The sequence below is a fragment of the Mandrillus leucophaeus genome, unplaced genomic scaffold, assembly GCF_000951045.1.
Source record: "Mandrillus leucophaeus isolate KB7577 unplaced genomic scaffold, Mleu.le_1.0 Scaffold402, whole genome shotgun sequence".
NCBI classification, from domain to species: Eukaryota; Metazoa; Chordata; class Mammalia; order Primates; family Cercopithecidae; genus Mandrillus; species Mandrillus leucophaeus.
In genome coordinates, this window is record NW_012104277.1 from 1,099,629 (window position 1) to 1,115,781 (window position 16,153).

Consider the following 16,153-nt stretch of genomic DNA (forward strand, 5'->3'; position numbering starts at 1 on the left):
ACAGCCACCAAGGTGTTCCAGGGCGTCCTGGAGCTGGAGGGCGTCGAGGGCCAGGAGCTGTTCTACACGCCTGAGATGGCGGACCCCAAGTCAGAGCTGTTCGGGGAGACAGCCAGGAGTATTGAGAGCACCGTAAGATGGGGGGCGCAGCCCCCGCCCAGCCACTGGCCCTCCTCCCCAGATACCCAGGGCAGCCCGGCTTGGGCGGCCCCCCAAGTCCTTGCCTACCCCCTGCCACAGCTGGACGACCTCTTCCGGAATTCAGACGTCAAGAAGGATTTTCGGAGTGTCCGCTTGCGGGACCTGGGGCCCGGCAAATCCGTCCGCGCCATTGTGGATGTGCACTTTGACCCCAGTGAGACCCCCACCCCGGACCCTTCCTGGGAGGCAGTGGGTGGGGAATGCCTGGGGCTCTGCCATGCTCAGAGCTCGCTCCTCCCCAGCCACAGCCTTCAGGGCACCCGACGTGGCCCGGGCCCTGCTCCGGCAGATCCAGGTGTCCAGGCGCCGGTCCTTGGGGGTGAGGCGGCCACTGCAGGAGCATGTGCGATTTATGGACTTTGGTGAGCGCCAGGCCGCGTGCCACGGCTCGCCTGACCCTCCTCTGCCCATGCCCACACCCCCACCCCTTCCTGGCCCTGCTCCCAGGAAACCCTCACAGTTCCCTGTGCTGGCAGACTGGTTTCCTGCGTTCTTCACGGGAGTCACGTCAGGAGCCATTGCTGCCGTCGCCACGGCCAGAGCCACCACGGCGTCCCGCCTGCCGTCCTCTGCTGTGACCCCTCGGACCCTGCACCCCAGTCACACAAGCCAGCCTGTTGCCAAGACCACGGCAGCCCCCACCACACGTCGGCCCCCCACCACTGCCCCCAGCCGTGTGCCCGGACGTCGGCCCCCAGCCCCCCAGCAACCTCCAAAGCCCTGTGACTCTCAGCCCTGCTTCCACGGGGGCACCTGCCAGCACCAGGTCTCTGGTGGGGGCTTTACCTGCAGCTGCCCGGCAGGCAGGGGAGGCGCCACCTGTGAGAAGGGTAAGGACGTCCACTGCAGGGGAGGACAGGGAGGCAGCAGGGTTGGGGCAAGGATTGAGGGTGGGGCTAAGCCACCATCAGGCTTTCAGTTGGGGGCAGGATTAAGGGGGGGTTCCGGCCAAGCGACGTGGCTCACACCTGTAATCCCAGCACTCTGGGAGGCCGAGGCAGGCAGATCACCTGAGGTTGGGAGTTTGAGACCAGCCTGACCAACAGGGAGAAACCTTGTCTCTACTAAAAATACAAAATTAGCTGGGCGTGGTGGCGGGCGCCTGTAATCCCAGCTACTCGTGAGGCTGAGGCAGGAGAATTGCTTGAACCCGGGAGGCGGGGATTGCGGTGAGCCAGGATAGCACCATTGCACTCCAGCCGGGGCAAAAAAAGCGAAACTCCGTCTCAAAAAACAAAAACAAAAACAAAAAATGCGGGGAGGCGGTTTCAGGGATAAAAGTGGGGAATCCTCGGAGCTTTTCCAGCTGGCCTTCCCGGTTGCCCTTTGCAGCGCTTGGTGCCCCTGTGCCGGCCTTCGAGGGCCGCTCCTTCCTGGCCTTCCCCACCCTACGCGCCTACCACACTCTGCGCCTGGCGCTAGAATTCCGGGCGCTGGAGCCTCAGGGGCTGCTGCTGTACAATGGCAACGCCAGGGGCAAGGACTTCCTGGCCTTGACACTGCTGGATGGCCGGGCGGGGCTCCGCCGGGCGGGGAGGGGGCGGGGCGCGTCAGTAACAAGGGAGAGGCGGGACTCCGCTCCCTAACGGGGTCTTCCTCCTCCCGTAGCTGAGAACAGCGGACGCGGGCTTCCAGCCAGTGTGGGCACACAAGAAGTGAAGTGGGCAGCCCTGGGGCAGAGGATGCGACTACTGAACTGAGGTTGAATCCTTCACGTGTCGCTACGCGATCCCCTGTGGGGCGCGCATCCATCCCCATCTGTTCTTTTCCCCAGCTCCCAGGTCGTGCGAGACGCAGAGAGGGGAGCCCCCAGACTCCTGACTCTAGGGCGCCTTCCGCCTCTCCTCTTCCCTCTCCCAGGATCTCGCAACTGGGAAACTATAATCTAGGAGGAAAACCTAGGCGGGCAAGAAAAGGGGCTGTTCTGTAAGATGTGTCTGTAAGCCTCCTCCTCCCGTGCTACCTTGGGAGCCCCACAACCTCCTCCCATCCAACCCTACGCACTGCACATACCCGAACCTATGTTACTTCCCAATCCAGGCAAACACATCTCACATCACATACAAACAACTCCCTAGAGACGCCCACTTCTCCCGTGTCGTTTCCACACACGCCCTTCTCACACGCAAACAACCCTCGCTCAAACACCCCCCACCCACGGAAGCACCTGCCCAGCGCGGGCCCACCCAGCCGTGACGGTAGCATGCGCACGCACGCAGAAATCCCTTCCAGCCACATCCCGGGCTTCATTGTCAATCAGATTAGTAACAGAATGGAAACAGACAAGTCAATAAATCAAGTCTAGAAACAGTCCCAGTGTTGTCTATCACCAACTCCTTATCCTCTCAAGGCTTGGATGCTCAAGTGCTAGGCATTTTTGTCTTAGAAATAAAACCACTTCCGACTGGGCGCGGTGGTTTACGCCTGTAATCCCAACACTTTGGGAGGCCGAGGCGGGCGGATCACGAGATCAGGAGATCGAGACCATCCTGGCTAACACGGTGAAACCCCGTCTCTACTAAAAATACAAAAAAAATTAGCCGGGCGTGGTGGCGGGCACCTATAGTCCCAGCTACTCAGGAGGCTGAGGCAGGATAATCGCTCAAACCTAGGAGGCAGAGGTTGCAATGAGCTGAGATCGTGCCACTGCACTCCAGCCTGGGCGACAGAGTAAGACTCCTGTCTCAAAAAAAAAAAAAAAAGAAAAAAGAAAGAAATAAATAAAAGAAATAAAGCCAGTTCCTCACCATAAATGTAGCCCTGAAGCCAACACCAACATTTGCTTTTGGCTCTGCTGGGAAAGTAGCTGCCTCACCTCACCTTACCCCACTCCCTTTCCCCCACTGCCTCAGTGTCTCCGCACTCCTAGGCTCATGTCTGCCTCTTTTTTTTTTTTTTTGAGACAGAGTCTCACTCCATGGCTGGAGTACAGTGGCACGATCTCAGCTTACAGCAACCTCCACCTCCCGGGTTCAAGTCCTCCCACCTCAGCCTCCCTAGTAGCTGGGATTACAAGCGTGTGTCACCATACCTGGTTAATTTTTTGTATTTTTAGTAGAGACGGAGTTTCACCATGTTGGCCAGTCTGGTCTCGAACTCCTGGCCACAAGTGATTCATCCGCCTCGGCCTTCCAAAGTGCTGGGATTACAGGTGTGAGCTAAGGGCACCTGGCCATGTCTGCCTTTTGAGGGCGCAAAAAGCCAAGAGGCCCCAAAGGAAAGTAGTTCAAAGCAGGGGGTGTAAAGAAGGATGTAATGGCAAAACTGTGAATGTCCTGCGATTCCCAGGGCATCAAGTCTCAAAATATTTGTTGAATTCCTGTTTTGTGCAAATTCTAGTTGGGCAAGGTGGCTCACACTTGTAGTCCCAGGTACCCGGGAGATTGAGGTGGGAGAATTGCTTGAACCCAGAAGTTCAAGGCTGCAATAAGCTATGATTGTGCCACTGGTCAGACAGTGCTGCTTGTATTTAGGACAGTGCTTCTCAAGCTTTAAAGTGGACACTAATCTCCTGGGGATCTTGTCGAGTTACAGATTCTGACTCTCTAGGTCTAGCTGGGGTGGGGTCCCAGGTGATACAGATGGTGCTGGTCCCAGACTACATGTTGAGTAGCTGGACTGTAGGCGATACTGGAGAATCTGATGTTGTACTTGGTTTTATGAAGTATAATAGAGAAAATATCGTGCGTATTTTTAAAATGTGCAGTTAAATTGACTAATGATGCAAAACAAAGCTGGACATAGAGATGATAAATATAGAAGAATGGTCCAGTTAATGTATATCAGAGAGTTTCCATGGTCACCAGGTGTGAGGGCATGGATAGGTAACTAATAAGAAATCCAATAGTTGTGGGCCGTAGCCAAGTATTTGGGGAAGGTACTCAATGCTACTGATCCTTGCTTTCATTATCTCTGGAAAGGGCATGATAATCATTGAGTGAGGATTAAGGGAGATGATGAATATGAAAAAGGTTTGAAAACTGTAAAATGCTCACAGTGGAAGGTGTGACATGAGTTAAACTGCTTGACAGCTCAGAGGAATGAAATCAATCAAGTCTGCAGGCTTCATGCAGGACAGGAGGCAGACCTGAGCTGGATAGGATTTGGACAGATGAAGCAAAGGAGTGAAAGGTCATTCCAAGACAGGAGATCAGCATTAGTTGGACAAAGGCATAGATGTGGGAACCCGCACACCATAAAGAAGGGGAGTATTCATGGTGGGAAGAGTAGGAATAAAATTTGATGGGAAGGAGGAAAGATGTCATAAAGGTAGGGTTTAAACAATAATTTCAAAATTATAATAACTTGTGTAAACCATACACTAACTCTTGTTTTAAAAGATCTGCTAATGTACTTTCCTCCATTACCAGAGTGTGAGCTCCTAAAAGTAGGCAGTTTTAGCACCTCATGGGGCCAGGCAGCTTGAAAGGAACCAAGGATACAGAGGTGAGGCCATCACAGCAAGGCTCCTCTGAGTATTGGGGGGAATTTTCTAGATTCAAATTCTGTTTACCTTTTCTTTCCTTTAGAGATGAGGTCTCACTCTCTTACCCAGGCTGGAGTGCGGTGGCACAATCATAGCTCACTGTAGCCTTGAACTTCTGGGCTCAAGCGATTCTCCCACCTCAGCCTCCCGAGTGTGATCCGCCTCGCCCAACTAATTTTTAATTTTTTGTAAAGATGGGACCTCAGTACGTTGCTCAGACTGGTCTTGAACTCCTGGCCTCAAGCAATCCTCCCACCTCGGCCTCCCAAAGCACTGGAAGTATAGGTGCACACCACCACACCTGGCTAATTTATTGTATTTTATTTTCTAGAAACAAAGGTCTTGCTATGTTGCTTTGACTGGTCTCAAACTCCTGGCTTCAAGTGATCCTCCCGCTTGGGCCTCCGACAGTGCTGGGATTACAAGTGTGAGCCACTGCACCCAGTTTAGATTCAAATTCTTGCGGGTTAAGCAGTTCGCCATAGTATCAGGATTCTGTAAGGAAGCATGGGTGCTCCCATCACCAAGTGCAGAGCTATCACATGGCATCGGTTTAACAAATGTTGAAATGGATAAAGACAATTTCTCTTTCTTATTCTTAGTTTTATATAGCTATAATTGTGGTATACACATAATTTTATATCTTTTTTAACTTAACATTATATCATAATTTTCCCATTTTTGTCATGTAGGCTTATTTTCTTCCAAAATTTTTGGGGAAACTATAAACCCTGCAGAAAAACCCAAAGAAAATATAGTGGAGGCTGGGCACAGTGGCAGAAGCCTGTAATCCCAGCACTTTGGGTGGCCAAGGTAGGCGGATCACTTGAGCTCAGGTGTTCAAGACCAGACTAGGCAACATGGTGGAAATCCTGTCTCTATTTAAAAAAAAAAAAAAAGTAAGTGTAGTGTAAACCTACTTACCCTTCAGCTAGATTCATCTCTTTTTAAATTTTGGCATATTTGCCGTATTCCTCTCCTTTTTCTTTCATTTTCTTACCCACTTGGTACAAGTTGCAAATATCATGACACTTCGGTTTTACACACTTCGGCAGGCATTGCCTAAAAATAAGGAATTCTATCAGGCTACAAGATGATTATCACATTTAGGAAATTTAATATTTCTGTAATACTATTGTTTATCATACAAATCTTATTAAATTTTTTGATTTTTCCTGAAAGTGTCTTTTATAGTTTTTTGTTTGTTTTTAAAACATTTTTAAATTTTCCTTCAGGCAGCCTCCTGAGCCAGAGTAGGCTCAGAGAAACTCCCTACCGTTTTTTTTTTTCCTGATTCTAGGTGTTTGTTTATTTATTTATTTATTTATTATTTTGAGATAATCTCACCCTGTCATCCAGGCTGGAGTGCAATGGCACAATCTGGACTCACTGCAAGCTCCGCCTCCCGGGTTCACGCCATTCAGCTGCCTCAGCCTCCCGAGTAGCTGGGCCTACAGGCGCCCGCCACCATGCCCGGCTAATTTTAGTTTTGTATTTTTAGTAGAGACAGGGTTTCACCGTGTTAGCCAGGATGGTCTCGAACTTCTGACCTGGTGATCCGCCTGCCTCGGCCTCCCACAGTGCTAGAATTCCAGGTGTGAGCCACTGTGTCCAGCCCTGATTCCAGTTTAATTAAGGTTCCCCATTTCATTTGTTTGCTAAGTTCCTTCAGTCTATTTTAATTTTGAACAGTCCCTTACTCTTTTGTTGCTAGTTTTGTTTTTCATGACATTTATCCTTTTGAAATATCCGGGCCAATTGTCATGTAGGATGTCCCCCATTCTAGACTTTTCCATAGTTTCTTCATGGTTAGATTCAGGTTGCACGTTTCTGAAAGGAGCACTACGTAGGGGATGTTGTGGACTTTTTAGTGTGTTACACCAGAAGACCCATAATGCCCATTTGTCCCTTTATTGGTGATTCTAGGCTTGATCACTTGATTAAGCTGGAGTCCACCAGATCTCTCCACTTTACAATTTAAAGAAAGCTGTGGAATGATATTCTGAGATCTTTTAGCTGTTTTCTTCAAGCAACATTTTACCCCGTGGTTTTGTCCCCCACATTGATGATCTATACTTACATTTGCTATTACACTGGGGATTGCAAAATAGTGACTCTCTAATTCTATAATTCTATGAATTCAAAATATCTGAGACAGGTCTCAACTAATTTAGAAAGTTTATTTTGCCAAGGTTAAGGATGCACCCATGACACAGCCTCAGGAGGTCCTGAGGACATGTGCCCAAGATGGTCACAGCCCAATCAATGTGTATAAAATGTACATTGGTCTGGTCTGGAAAGGTGGGACAACTGGAGGCCAGGGAGGGGGCTTCCAGTTCACAGGTAGATGAGAGACAAATGGTTGTATTCTTTTAAGCCTCTGGTTAGCCTTTCACTGAATACACAATATACATGTGAGAGGAGAGGAGAGGAATAGTCACCTATGCCTTAGTCTGGTTTAGTGAAACAATAGGGCAGAGGAAACAATCAGATATGCATTTGTCTCAAATGCATATAATATTCAATAATAAGCCTCAGAGGGATGGTTGAGTTCCACAAGGAAATTCCTCGTGGGCAAATTGGAGGAAAGTATGTTGGTTTTTAGAATCTTCGTAGCTATCTTATTTAGGAATAAAATGGGGCCAGGTGCAGTGGCTCACGCTTATAATCCCAGCACTTTGGGAGGCCAAGGCGAGCGGCCTTATGCAGGCTTCATGCAGGACAGGAGGTAGCCCTGAGCTGGTAGGATTTGGACAGAAGAAGCAAAGGAGCGAAAGGTCATTTCCAAGCCAAGAGATCAGGAGTTCAACTCAGGAATTAGAGACCAGTCTAGGCAACATGGCGAAACCCCATCTCTAACAAAAAAAAAAATTAGCCAGGTGTGGTGGTGTGAGCCTGTAGTCACGGCTACTCAGGAGGCTGAGGTGGGAGAATTGCTTGAGCCTGGGAGGTGGAGGTTGCAGTGAGCTGAGATCATGCCACTGCACTCCAGCCTGGGCAGCATAGTGAGACTTTGTCTCAAAAAAAAAAAAAAAAAAAAAAAAAAAAAAAAAAAAAAGACAGGCAGGATTGCTTGACACAGTTCCCAGCTTGACTGTTTCTAGCTGGCGTTCTTCTGTAAAGGAGAGCTTTCTTACCTCTCCCCCAACCTCCATCTCCATGGAGTGAATTTTTTTTAATTCAACATGATATAATCCATTACTATGACATTATTATTCTTTTTGATGCCCAAATTACCCAAAATTTGGCTATTGGGAGCCTTTTCAAGAGGTTCCTGTGTCCTTCTTCTGTTTTGTTTTGTTTTTTTGAGAGGGAGTCTTGCTCTGTCGCCCAGGCTGGAGTGCAGTGGCGCAATCTCGGCTCACTGCAACCTACACATCCCGAATTCAAGCAATTCTCCTGCCTCAGCCTCCTTACCAGCTGGGACTACAGGCGCCTGCCACCACACCCAGCTGATTTTTGTATTTTTAGTAGAGATGGGGTTTCACCATATTGGCTAGGGTGGTCTCAAACTCCCGAACTCAGGTGATTCGCCCTCCTCAGTCTCCCAAAGTGCTGGGATTACAAGCGTGAGCCACAGCACCCGGCCTCCTGTGTCCTTTTGACTTGGTCCCATTAATGTTTAAGCTTTTCCGTGCTTTCTCACACAAGATGTTCCAGAATCACTTTGCACTTCCCCTGCTGCAGACTTAGAATCAGTCATTTCTTGAAAGAAATCTTACTCCTTTTAGTTGGGAACAGTATTTTAAAATTGACTTTTTACTTTGTAATTTTATTTTATGTTTGAGACAGGCTGTCACTTTGTCTTCCAGGCTGAGTGCAGTGGTGTGATCATGGCTTACTGCAGCCTCAACTTCCTGGGTTCAAGCACGCCTCCCACCTCAGCTGCTCCAGTAGCTGGGACTTACAGGGACGCACCACCATGCCCAGCTAATATTTTGATTTTTTTGCAGAGATGAGGTGTCACTCTGTTGCCCAGGCTGCTCTCAAACTCTTGAGTTCAAATGATCCTCCTGCCTGGGCCTCCCAAAGTACCAAAATTATAGGCATGAGCCACCGTGCCTGGCCTGTAATTTTAAAATGGTTATTTAATATAAATAATTTAAATAAATTTAATACAGCAGCAGAGATACTGCTCCTTTAAAGAACAGGGCTACCCCATAGGCAGTGTGCCCAGAGCAGCCTCAGGCCACATTCTTGTTTCCCCTCTCAACCTCCTAAAGTTGTGCATATTTCAAGGTTAAATCCTTAGCCTGACTGGTTTCAGATGAGGCCACATCTCCAAAGGCTGTCCTAGGTCCTTCCTAGGATTCCACCGAAGCCCCAAGTCAGTTACTTTTACCAACTTTCTTTTTTTCTTCCCTCCTTACTATAGAGTTAAGAGGAAAGTGCACTATTTCTCCCGGTCATGTCCCTATCAAGGATAGTAAAAGAAAAAAAAGAAAGACCTAAAAGGGCTACAAATTACTAGAAAAATAGGAGCACACACTTTTCTTTTTAGTGGAAATACAGACTATTTCTATTTGATATGAAAATAACATGATTCTGCGTTGAAAGGACACAATTTAAAATGCAGCAACTCTCACCTATAATCCTAGCACTTTGGGAGGTCGAGGTAGAAGAATTGCTTGAGTCCAGTTCGAGGCTGCAGTAAGCCAAGATTGCTCCACTGCACACCAGCCTGGGTGACAGAGCAAGACCTTGTCTCTAAAAAAAAAAGCAAACCTGGCCATTTCACTCATTATGGACTCCATAAGAAACCACTGTTCAAATATTTATGGAGAGACTGTGTGCTTGGAACACAAACATATGTTAAGATCCAGTCCTTCAATGAGCTTGAATTTTGAGTTTTCTAACTGTAGTGGTTTGTGACTTAAAGTTGGATCCTGATAATAAAAGAAGGGGGACATGGGAGTGGAGAGTCTCCAAATGGCCTGCCAAGTCAAGTTCCTCTATCTTACTCCAAATTTAAGATGCTTCCCTGCCCTTCCCACCTGAAATCAAAATAGGGCTGCTTCCTAACAGAGCCCAGGCTCCCATCCAAAGGTTTATATTGGTTATAGTAAAGAGTCCCTTTCCCCTATCTTACCAACACAAACTGTTTCCCCATCTCCCCAGCCTGGAGTCAGGGCTGGGGGAAAAAGAGGAACTGGACTAGAAATAGGTAGAGATTCACACCCCTCAGGGTATGTGAACTCTTCCCAGTAAAGGGAGATTGCCTACCAATACAAACCTCATGTTCTGTTCACATTCCATCACCTCAGGGAAAAAAAAAAAAAAAGAGCAGGCAAGCGAGAGCACATCGTTTTTATGCACAAAGCAAGGAGGAATACATTCACATACGTATATGCATATATAAATATGTGTTCATACAAGGACTGTTGTGGAAAGATATAGTGGAAACTGAAAATAATTGGTGGATAGGGTGAAAAATGAAGAAGAGCTGTACTTTTTAGTAGACTTTTGTGCATGTATTCCCTATTTAAAAATAAATGCCCAGAGACGCCGTCTCAAAAACAATTTTTTTTTAAAATTAAAAAACCAAAAAAACCAAAAATTATCCGGGAGTGGTGGTGCACGCCTGTAGTCCCAGCTACTTGGGAGGCTGAGGCAGGATAATCGCTTGAACCCGGGAGGCGGAGGCTGCAGTGAACCAAGATCGCGCCACTGCACTCCAGCCTGGGCAACAGGAGAGATTCTGTCTCAAAAATAAATAAATAAATAAATAAATAAAAATAAAAATCAATGACTCAATAAAAAAGGTACATGAAAAGAAAAAAATCACAAGGTCATGGGGGAGCTGTTTTGCTGGTGTGGAATGATTCAGAGAACGATATTTGGTAAGAAATGGATTATAACTGCTTGATCTGAAGCTGCATCAGAGGATTATATGAGAGTTACTGTAGGTGGCGATCCTCGGAGTGGCTCAATTTTCAAAGGAGAGAGAAACATTGGTTCAAGAAAGTGAATTATCATTTATATAAAATGTTACAAACAAGTGGAAAAAAATTCCGAGCCCCTTGCCGTGCCATTGTTCCCACAATGCCGTGACTCGGATTCGAACCGAGGTTGCTGCGGCCACAACGCAGAGTACTAACCACTATACGATCACGGCGAGCTACCGGGGACCCGTAGAATTCCGCTTCTGATTACCTTCTTCAACAGTGGTAGGCCTTCCCAGTTTGCGCGTCATGAACTGTCCTACTTCTGGGGCGGGGTTCCAGCCTGTCGCTGAGTCTGATAACGCGCAGGCGCGTTGTACTCCGCCAGTTGCTTTTCTTCCTCTGTTTTGGCCTATTAGCCACGGGCGGTGGTGATGATGACCTGGGCTCCCTGTGAGCGCAGTGGAAGTTTAGGGGAGACCGCGTGAGCATCCAGGAATGGGGCTGGGCAGAACTCAGACTCGCCTTGGGGGATGCCCATTTCGTATGCCCCGGAGACCCTTGCCGCGACCCGTGGAGGGTTCCGGGCCTGCAGGGGGCGCTCCTCACGGGTCCTCCCTCCTGCATCCTCCAGCGGTGACCCAATGTCGCCTCTGTGGAGATTGTGGACGCCCTAGAACCGGGTTCCACGTAGAAAAAAAAATCAACAAACGCATCTCGCCATCTTCCCAACACCCACTTCCTTCCAGCCTCTCATACTTCCCTGACCGCCCTGACTCCTCCTTCCTCAATGCCCCTGCTATGCCAGGTGCCCACCTAGGCTGTGTCCCGGGGCGGCAGCGGGGACTAAGTCCTATTTTAATTATTGTCCACCAGTGCTCTCGCCCCCACGGCGCCTAGAACCGGCCGAGTACACAGCAGGCACTGGCTATTTGCTAAACTCAGAACGTACCATTAGTATTTAACAAGCGAATTCCAGAGAGACCATCTGCCTCTCCAGTGTCACCCGCTCCCATCAATCTTCCCTGTGCAGAGCCGCTGGAGGGATCTTGCTAAACACGATTTAAATATTTTCACTCCGGCCCTCCTCACCCTCACCCTTGGACGGCAGAAACTTTGTCTGCCTTTTCCAGCTCATCTCTTGGCCCTCCTTCAGGGTCGTTCCCCATTCCTCAATTGCACTCATTCAGTCTACACGTCCTTGAGAAGCGCCTACTACCTGTCAGGCTAGAGCCTTTGGGCGTTGTTGGGGTGGGGACTTACAAAGAAGACAGAAGACTTATAAAGAGGAATTAAGACCTTTCCTTTTTGGTGAAACCCCGTCTTTACTAAAAATACAAAAAAATTAGCCGGGCATGGTGGCGGATGCCTGTAGTCCCAGCTACTCGGGAAGCTGAAGCAGGAGAATCGCTTGAACCCAGGAGGCGGAGGTTGCAGTGAGCCAAGATCGAGCCACTGCACTCCAGCCTGGGTGACAGAGCAAGGTTCCATCTCGAAAAAGAAAAAAGAAAAGAAAGAAAAAGATTTTTCCTTTTCAAGACTCCCTTTATCCTGGCTGCCTGACAAATTCTCATTGTGCCTTTAAGAGCTACTTTGATCCTCACTTCCTTTGCTAAGCCTTCTTTTCCTATCATTAGGAATCTGCTACCAGGGCTTCCGTGGAAATTTATACATAGGTCTATAACACTCTTTAGACTGGCGAGTGCTCTGTGCTTTGTCTTCAAGAACGCGCCCAGGCTCAGAGGACCCAGAAGCCTATATCTTTCCAAAGTCCAAATTAGCCAGAGCCAGCGTAAACGTCGCTCTCAAATGTCACAAGGAGATTGGGGTCCATTTTCCACAATGTTGTGAACTCAGGATTAAAAAACGGATTGGTACAATAAAACGTAGCCCCCTTGCCGTGCCATTGTCCTCACAATGCCGTGACTCGGATTCGAACCGAGGTTGCTGCGGCCACAACGCAGAGTACTAACCACTATACGATCACGGCGAGCTACTGGGGACACGGGACCTCGACTTGTCTCCTGAACTCTTCTCTGTTGAAAGCCCCGCCCCCTTGCAATGTCATTGATTTGTCACTGTTTGTTCTCGCCTATCTCCACCCTCGCAGCCATCTGAGGGCACGCAGGCTCATTAATCTCTGCTCGCCCGATTCTGGTCCACACTTGCCTGCGGACCAGACACCCCGGTTTCTCCACCGTGGAGGCTGCTCTCGGGGTTCCTCTTATCCCGCGCCTCAAGGAAGTTTTGTGGTGGTGGGTCAGAACTGATTTTCCTTGTTGTGAAATTTAAGAGACAGCTCCAGTCCCAGCTAAAGTCCGTTCAGTTAGCATGATAGCCAGGGCATGGTGAGCATCAGAGAGACTTCGGGTCAGCATTCCGGCGTTCCCCAGGGGCTTCACACCATTGCAGGCCCGGACTCATAGGAATCCTTTGGTTGCAAAGCGCTTTCATGTCCCTTCTTTTGCGGTCCGTGTGTACAGCCAAGAGACTTCGGGCTAGGGAGTCCACAGCGCTCCCGGCTGCTGTTGCAGGTGAACGTGGGTGCCAGAGGAACCTGGTAGATAATGGAAGCTTAGGAAACCTGGAATGGCCGCCATCTAGACGAGAAGGGCAACACTGGGTCACCTGCTCATCGTGGCGTCCCGGTAGCTCGCCGTGATCGTATAGTGGTTAGTACTCTGCGTTGTGGCCGCAGCAACCTCGGTTCGAATCCGAGTCACGGCATTGTGGAAACAATGGCACGGCAAGGGCGTCTTTTTAGACTGGGAAAGCCACGTTCTTCTGGGAAGCTAACTCTAAAAGCTGCTACTTGTCATAAGGCCAGAGCTGAAATTATAATGGACAATTAAGTGTGCACAAGAAGTTCCATGGATACTCTGGGGCTTTCCTTTCTGTTTTTAATTTTTCATCTGCTAGTGAATCAGTCATCCCCCACCTTCCCCAATATGTGATTATTTTCTTTTTGTGTAGCTTCTGTGTGGTACTCTTTATTTTACCCTTGTGAATGATCAAATCATATGTTGGGTCCTCTAAAAAAACCTCACACTAGCTAAAACCTCAATACTTTGGGGACAAACGGGTGACAGGAACAATGTGCAAGCATTAATTAAGGGTTAGAAGAATGCAGATTAGACCATACCCTGAACCATGCTTGCTTCAGATCCCATGACAAGTGAAAAATATGACTGCACTAGAGGTGCTGGTTCCTGTAACCACTGTGAGGGGTGCTAATGAGAGGTTTGTGGCCTCCATCTCCACAGTCTCCTAGGTGAAAGGGGGTTTTCTCCTGGAGGGTTTTCCCCTAATCTACCTCAAGTTTAAGCACATTTTCTTTGCTTGTTTTATGTGGACCTAAAAAACCCAAACTCAACAAATTCAGGTCTGTCATTTGGCATTAGGCAAAATGGAACTGAGTTTTGGATTTGACTTTCAGGCAGCTGGTGGCAGCTATGTCACTGTCAAGGAGGGGATGGAGAGGGGACTGAGGAATGAGCCTCTCCAGCTCCTCTCAGCTATCCTGAGGGTGGCAAGGCAAATCCGAGATCATTCCTGGGAGAGATAGATATTGCAGTGGGGTTGCGCCCCCTCTACCCACAATCAATCAGTAAAGAATGACTGAATAGCACTCAAAAGCAAGGCACTGGCCTCATGCCTGTAATCCTGGCACTTCGGGAAGCCGAGGCAGGTGGATCTCTTGAGCTCAGGAGTTCGAGACCAGCCTGGGCAACATGGCGAAACCCTGTCTCTACCCAAAATACAAAAATTAGGGCATGGTGGCGCGTGCCTGTAGTCCCAGCTACCTGGGAGGCTGAGGTGGGAGGCTTGCTTGAACCCAAGAGGCAGAGGTTGCAGTGAGCTGAGATCACACCACTGCATTCCAGTCTGGGCAACAGAACAAGACCCTGTCTCAATAATAATAATAATAATAACAAAGGCAAGGCACTGCTGGGGGGCTGTAATCTTCTCAGGTCTCCAGTCTCCCAGTTCCCTACATTTGGTGGGTTTAATGACGCACAACAGGATGGCTCAGACCACGAGAGTGTTCTGTGCAAAACAGAATGGGGAAAGGTGAGCCTGAGAACTTGCCAAGCTTTGGATGACTGATTCAAGAGTTATATGTCTAGAAAATCAACATCGTCAACAACAAAAAAAGAACTGGCCAACAGGAAGGTGGTGGCTTATATTCCTCCAGCCCCTCACCAAATAACTGCCTTGACAGATTTCAATCTGTGAACTGGAATAAGGTGTCAAGGTGGGATGCCAGGAAAGGCTCTGGCTTTTCCCCTGAAGACCTGCCCCCACTGCCCTGCTGTAGGTGCTTCGGTAGGCAATGAGCTGCTCCCACATACTGAGGAGAAAGTCAGGAGTAGCCACTCTCTAAGAGTACTACAAGGAAAAAGTGTCAACCGAGAGGCTAGGCATGGTGGTTCATGCCTGTAATCCCAGCACTTTGGGAGGCCGAGGTGGGAGGATTGCTTGAGCTCTGGAGTTTGAGAGCAGCCTGGACAACATGGTGAGACCCTGTCTCTACAAAAAATTCAAGAATTAGCCAGGTTTGGCGGTGTGTACCTGTAGTCCCAGCTACTCAGAAGGCTGAGGTGGGCGGATTGCTTGAGCCTGGGAGGTGGAGATTGCAGTGAGCCATGATCATGCCACTGAACTCCAGCCTGGGCAACAGAATAAGAACCTGTCTCAAAAAAAAAAAAAAAAGGAGTCAACTAATAAAACAAAAATCACAAACATTCACCATCTGAGATAACCTGCTAGCCATCCATGTCTGAGGTCAGGAATGCTGAAGAAAGCCGAACTGAAAATGTTGTATTGTGACCTAGTTGCAGGAAGAGTGACACGAGGGGAGGGTGCTCTCCTGCACTTCGGACTAATGGCCTTTTTGGCAGCTACACAGTAGTCCAGGAGATGGGCGCATCCGGCTCTCAACATTTCATGACATCGTCTTTTGAGGTCAGTCAATTTTCCTTACAAAAAAACTTTGATAATGACTTCCCTACAGGAAAAAGCATTGCTTTGAACAAGCTTATTGGCACTGTTCTCCTAACTGTGGGTGTTTTGGTTTAGACTCTTAAGAGTCTGGTTAGCATAATTAATTTCCCTTATGCCTACTTATCTCTAGGTACACCGACAAAATGGAGTGTCTGGGCTGGCAAAGCCAAGAGCTGGAGGCCCTGGCCTGGAATGACCTCATCAAGACCCTGCTGCCCTGGGACACTCTCTCTGAGCAATCAGTCAGCACCCCCTTCCTGTTGGTCTCTTGCTTTTAAAATTGTTTTATGATTTCTGATTCTGGGAATGTAATCTTTCCTCTTGTCACTTCCAGCTTGAGGTTGGAACTCTTCTCTAGGTCTCAGTGCCAGGAAAGAGGTAGGCAGTATAAGAGCACCCTGTTCACACATTCCAGCTCCAGTTGTTCCCATCTTGGTTGGATTTGTGAATTTCTGCAGGTTTCCAACCTCTAAGTCACTTTGACTTTTTTTCCCTTCCATCTGAGAGACCCTGAGGTACAGTAGTTGACAGTACTAGACTAGTCCTAACTCTAATTAAGGGGTAGCATAAATTGGGCATG

General features: G+C 48.5%; 1 protein-coding gene and 3 non-coding genes across 4 annotated transcripts in view; 2 read left to right on the forward strand and 2 right to left on the reverse strand.

Annotated features, from left to right (window-relative positions):
• Positions 1-1,787, forward strand: part of LOC105548208 (agrin-like) — a 10,020-nt gene extending 8,233 nt beyond the window's left edge. Inside the window, exons 4-8 of the mRNA XM_011992115.1 lie at positions 5-132; positions 241-355; positions 444-563; positions 678-1,031; positions 1,534-1,787. Of these exons, the coding sequence (XP_011847505.1) occupies positions 5-132; positions 241-355; positions 444-563; positions 678-1,031; positions 1,534-1,787 (971 nt within the window). The remainder of the gene's footprint in view (positions 1-4; positions 133-240; positions 356-443; positions 564-677; positions 1,032-1,533) is intronic.
• Positions 1,788-10,730: 8,943 nt separating this feature from the next.
• Positions 10,731-10,802, reverse strand: TRNAH-GUG. The gene has a single exon. It is a non-coding gene; the product is annotated as a tRNA-His (tRNA).
• A 1,685-nt stretch (positions 10,803-12,487) lies between these two features.
• On the reverse strand, positions 12,488-12,559 carry TRNAH-GUG. Its single transcript has one exon. It is a non-coding gene; the product is annotated as a tRNA-His (tRNA).
• Positions 12,560-13,224: 665 nt separating this feature from the next.
• On the forward strand, positions 13,225-13,296 carry TRNAH-GUG. The gene has a single exon. It is a non-coding gene; the product is annotated as a tRNA-His (tRNA).
• Positions 13,297-16,153: the final 2,857 nt, after the last annotated feature.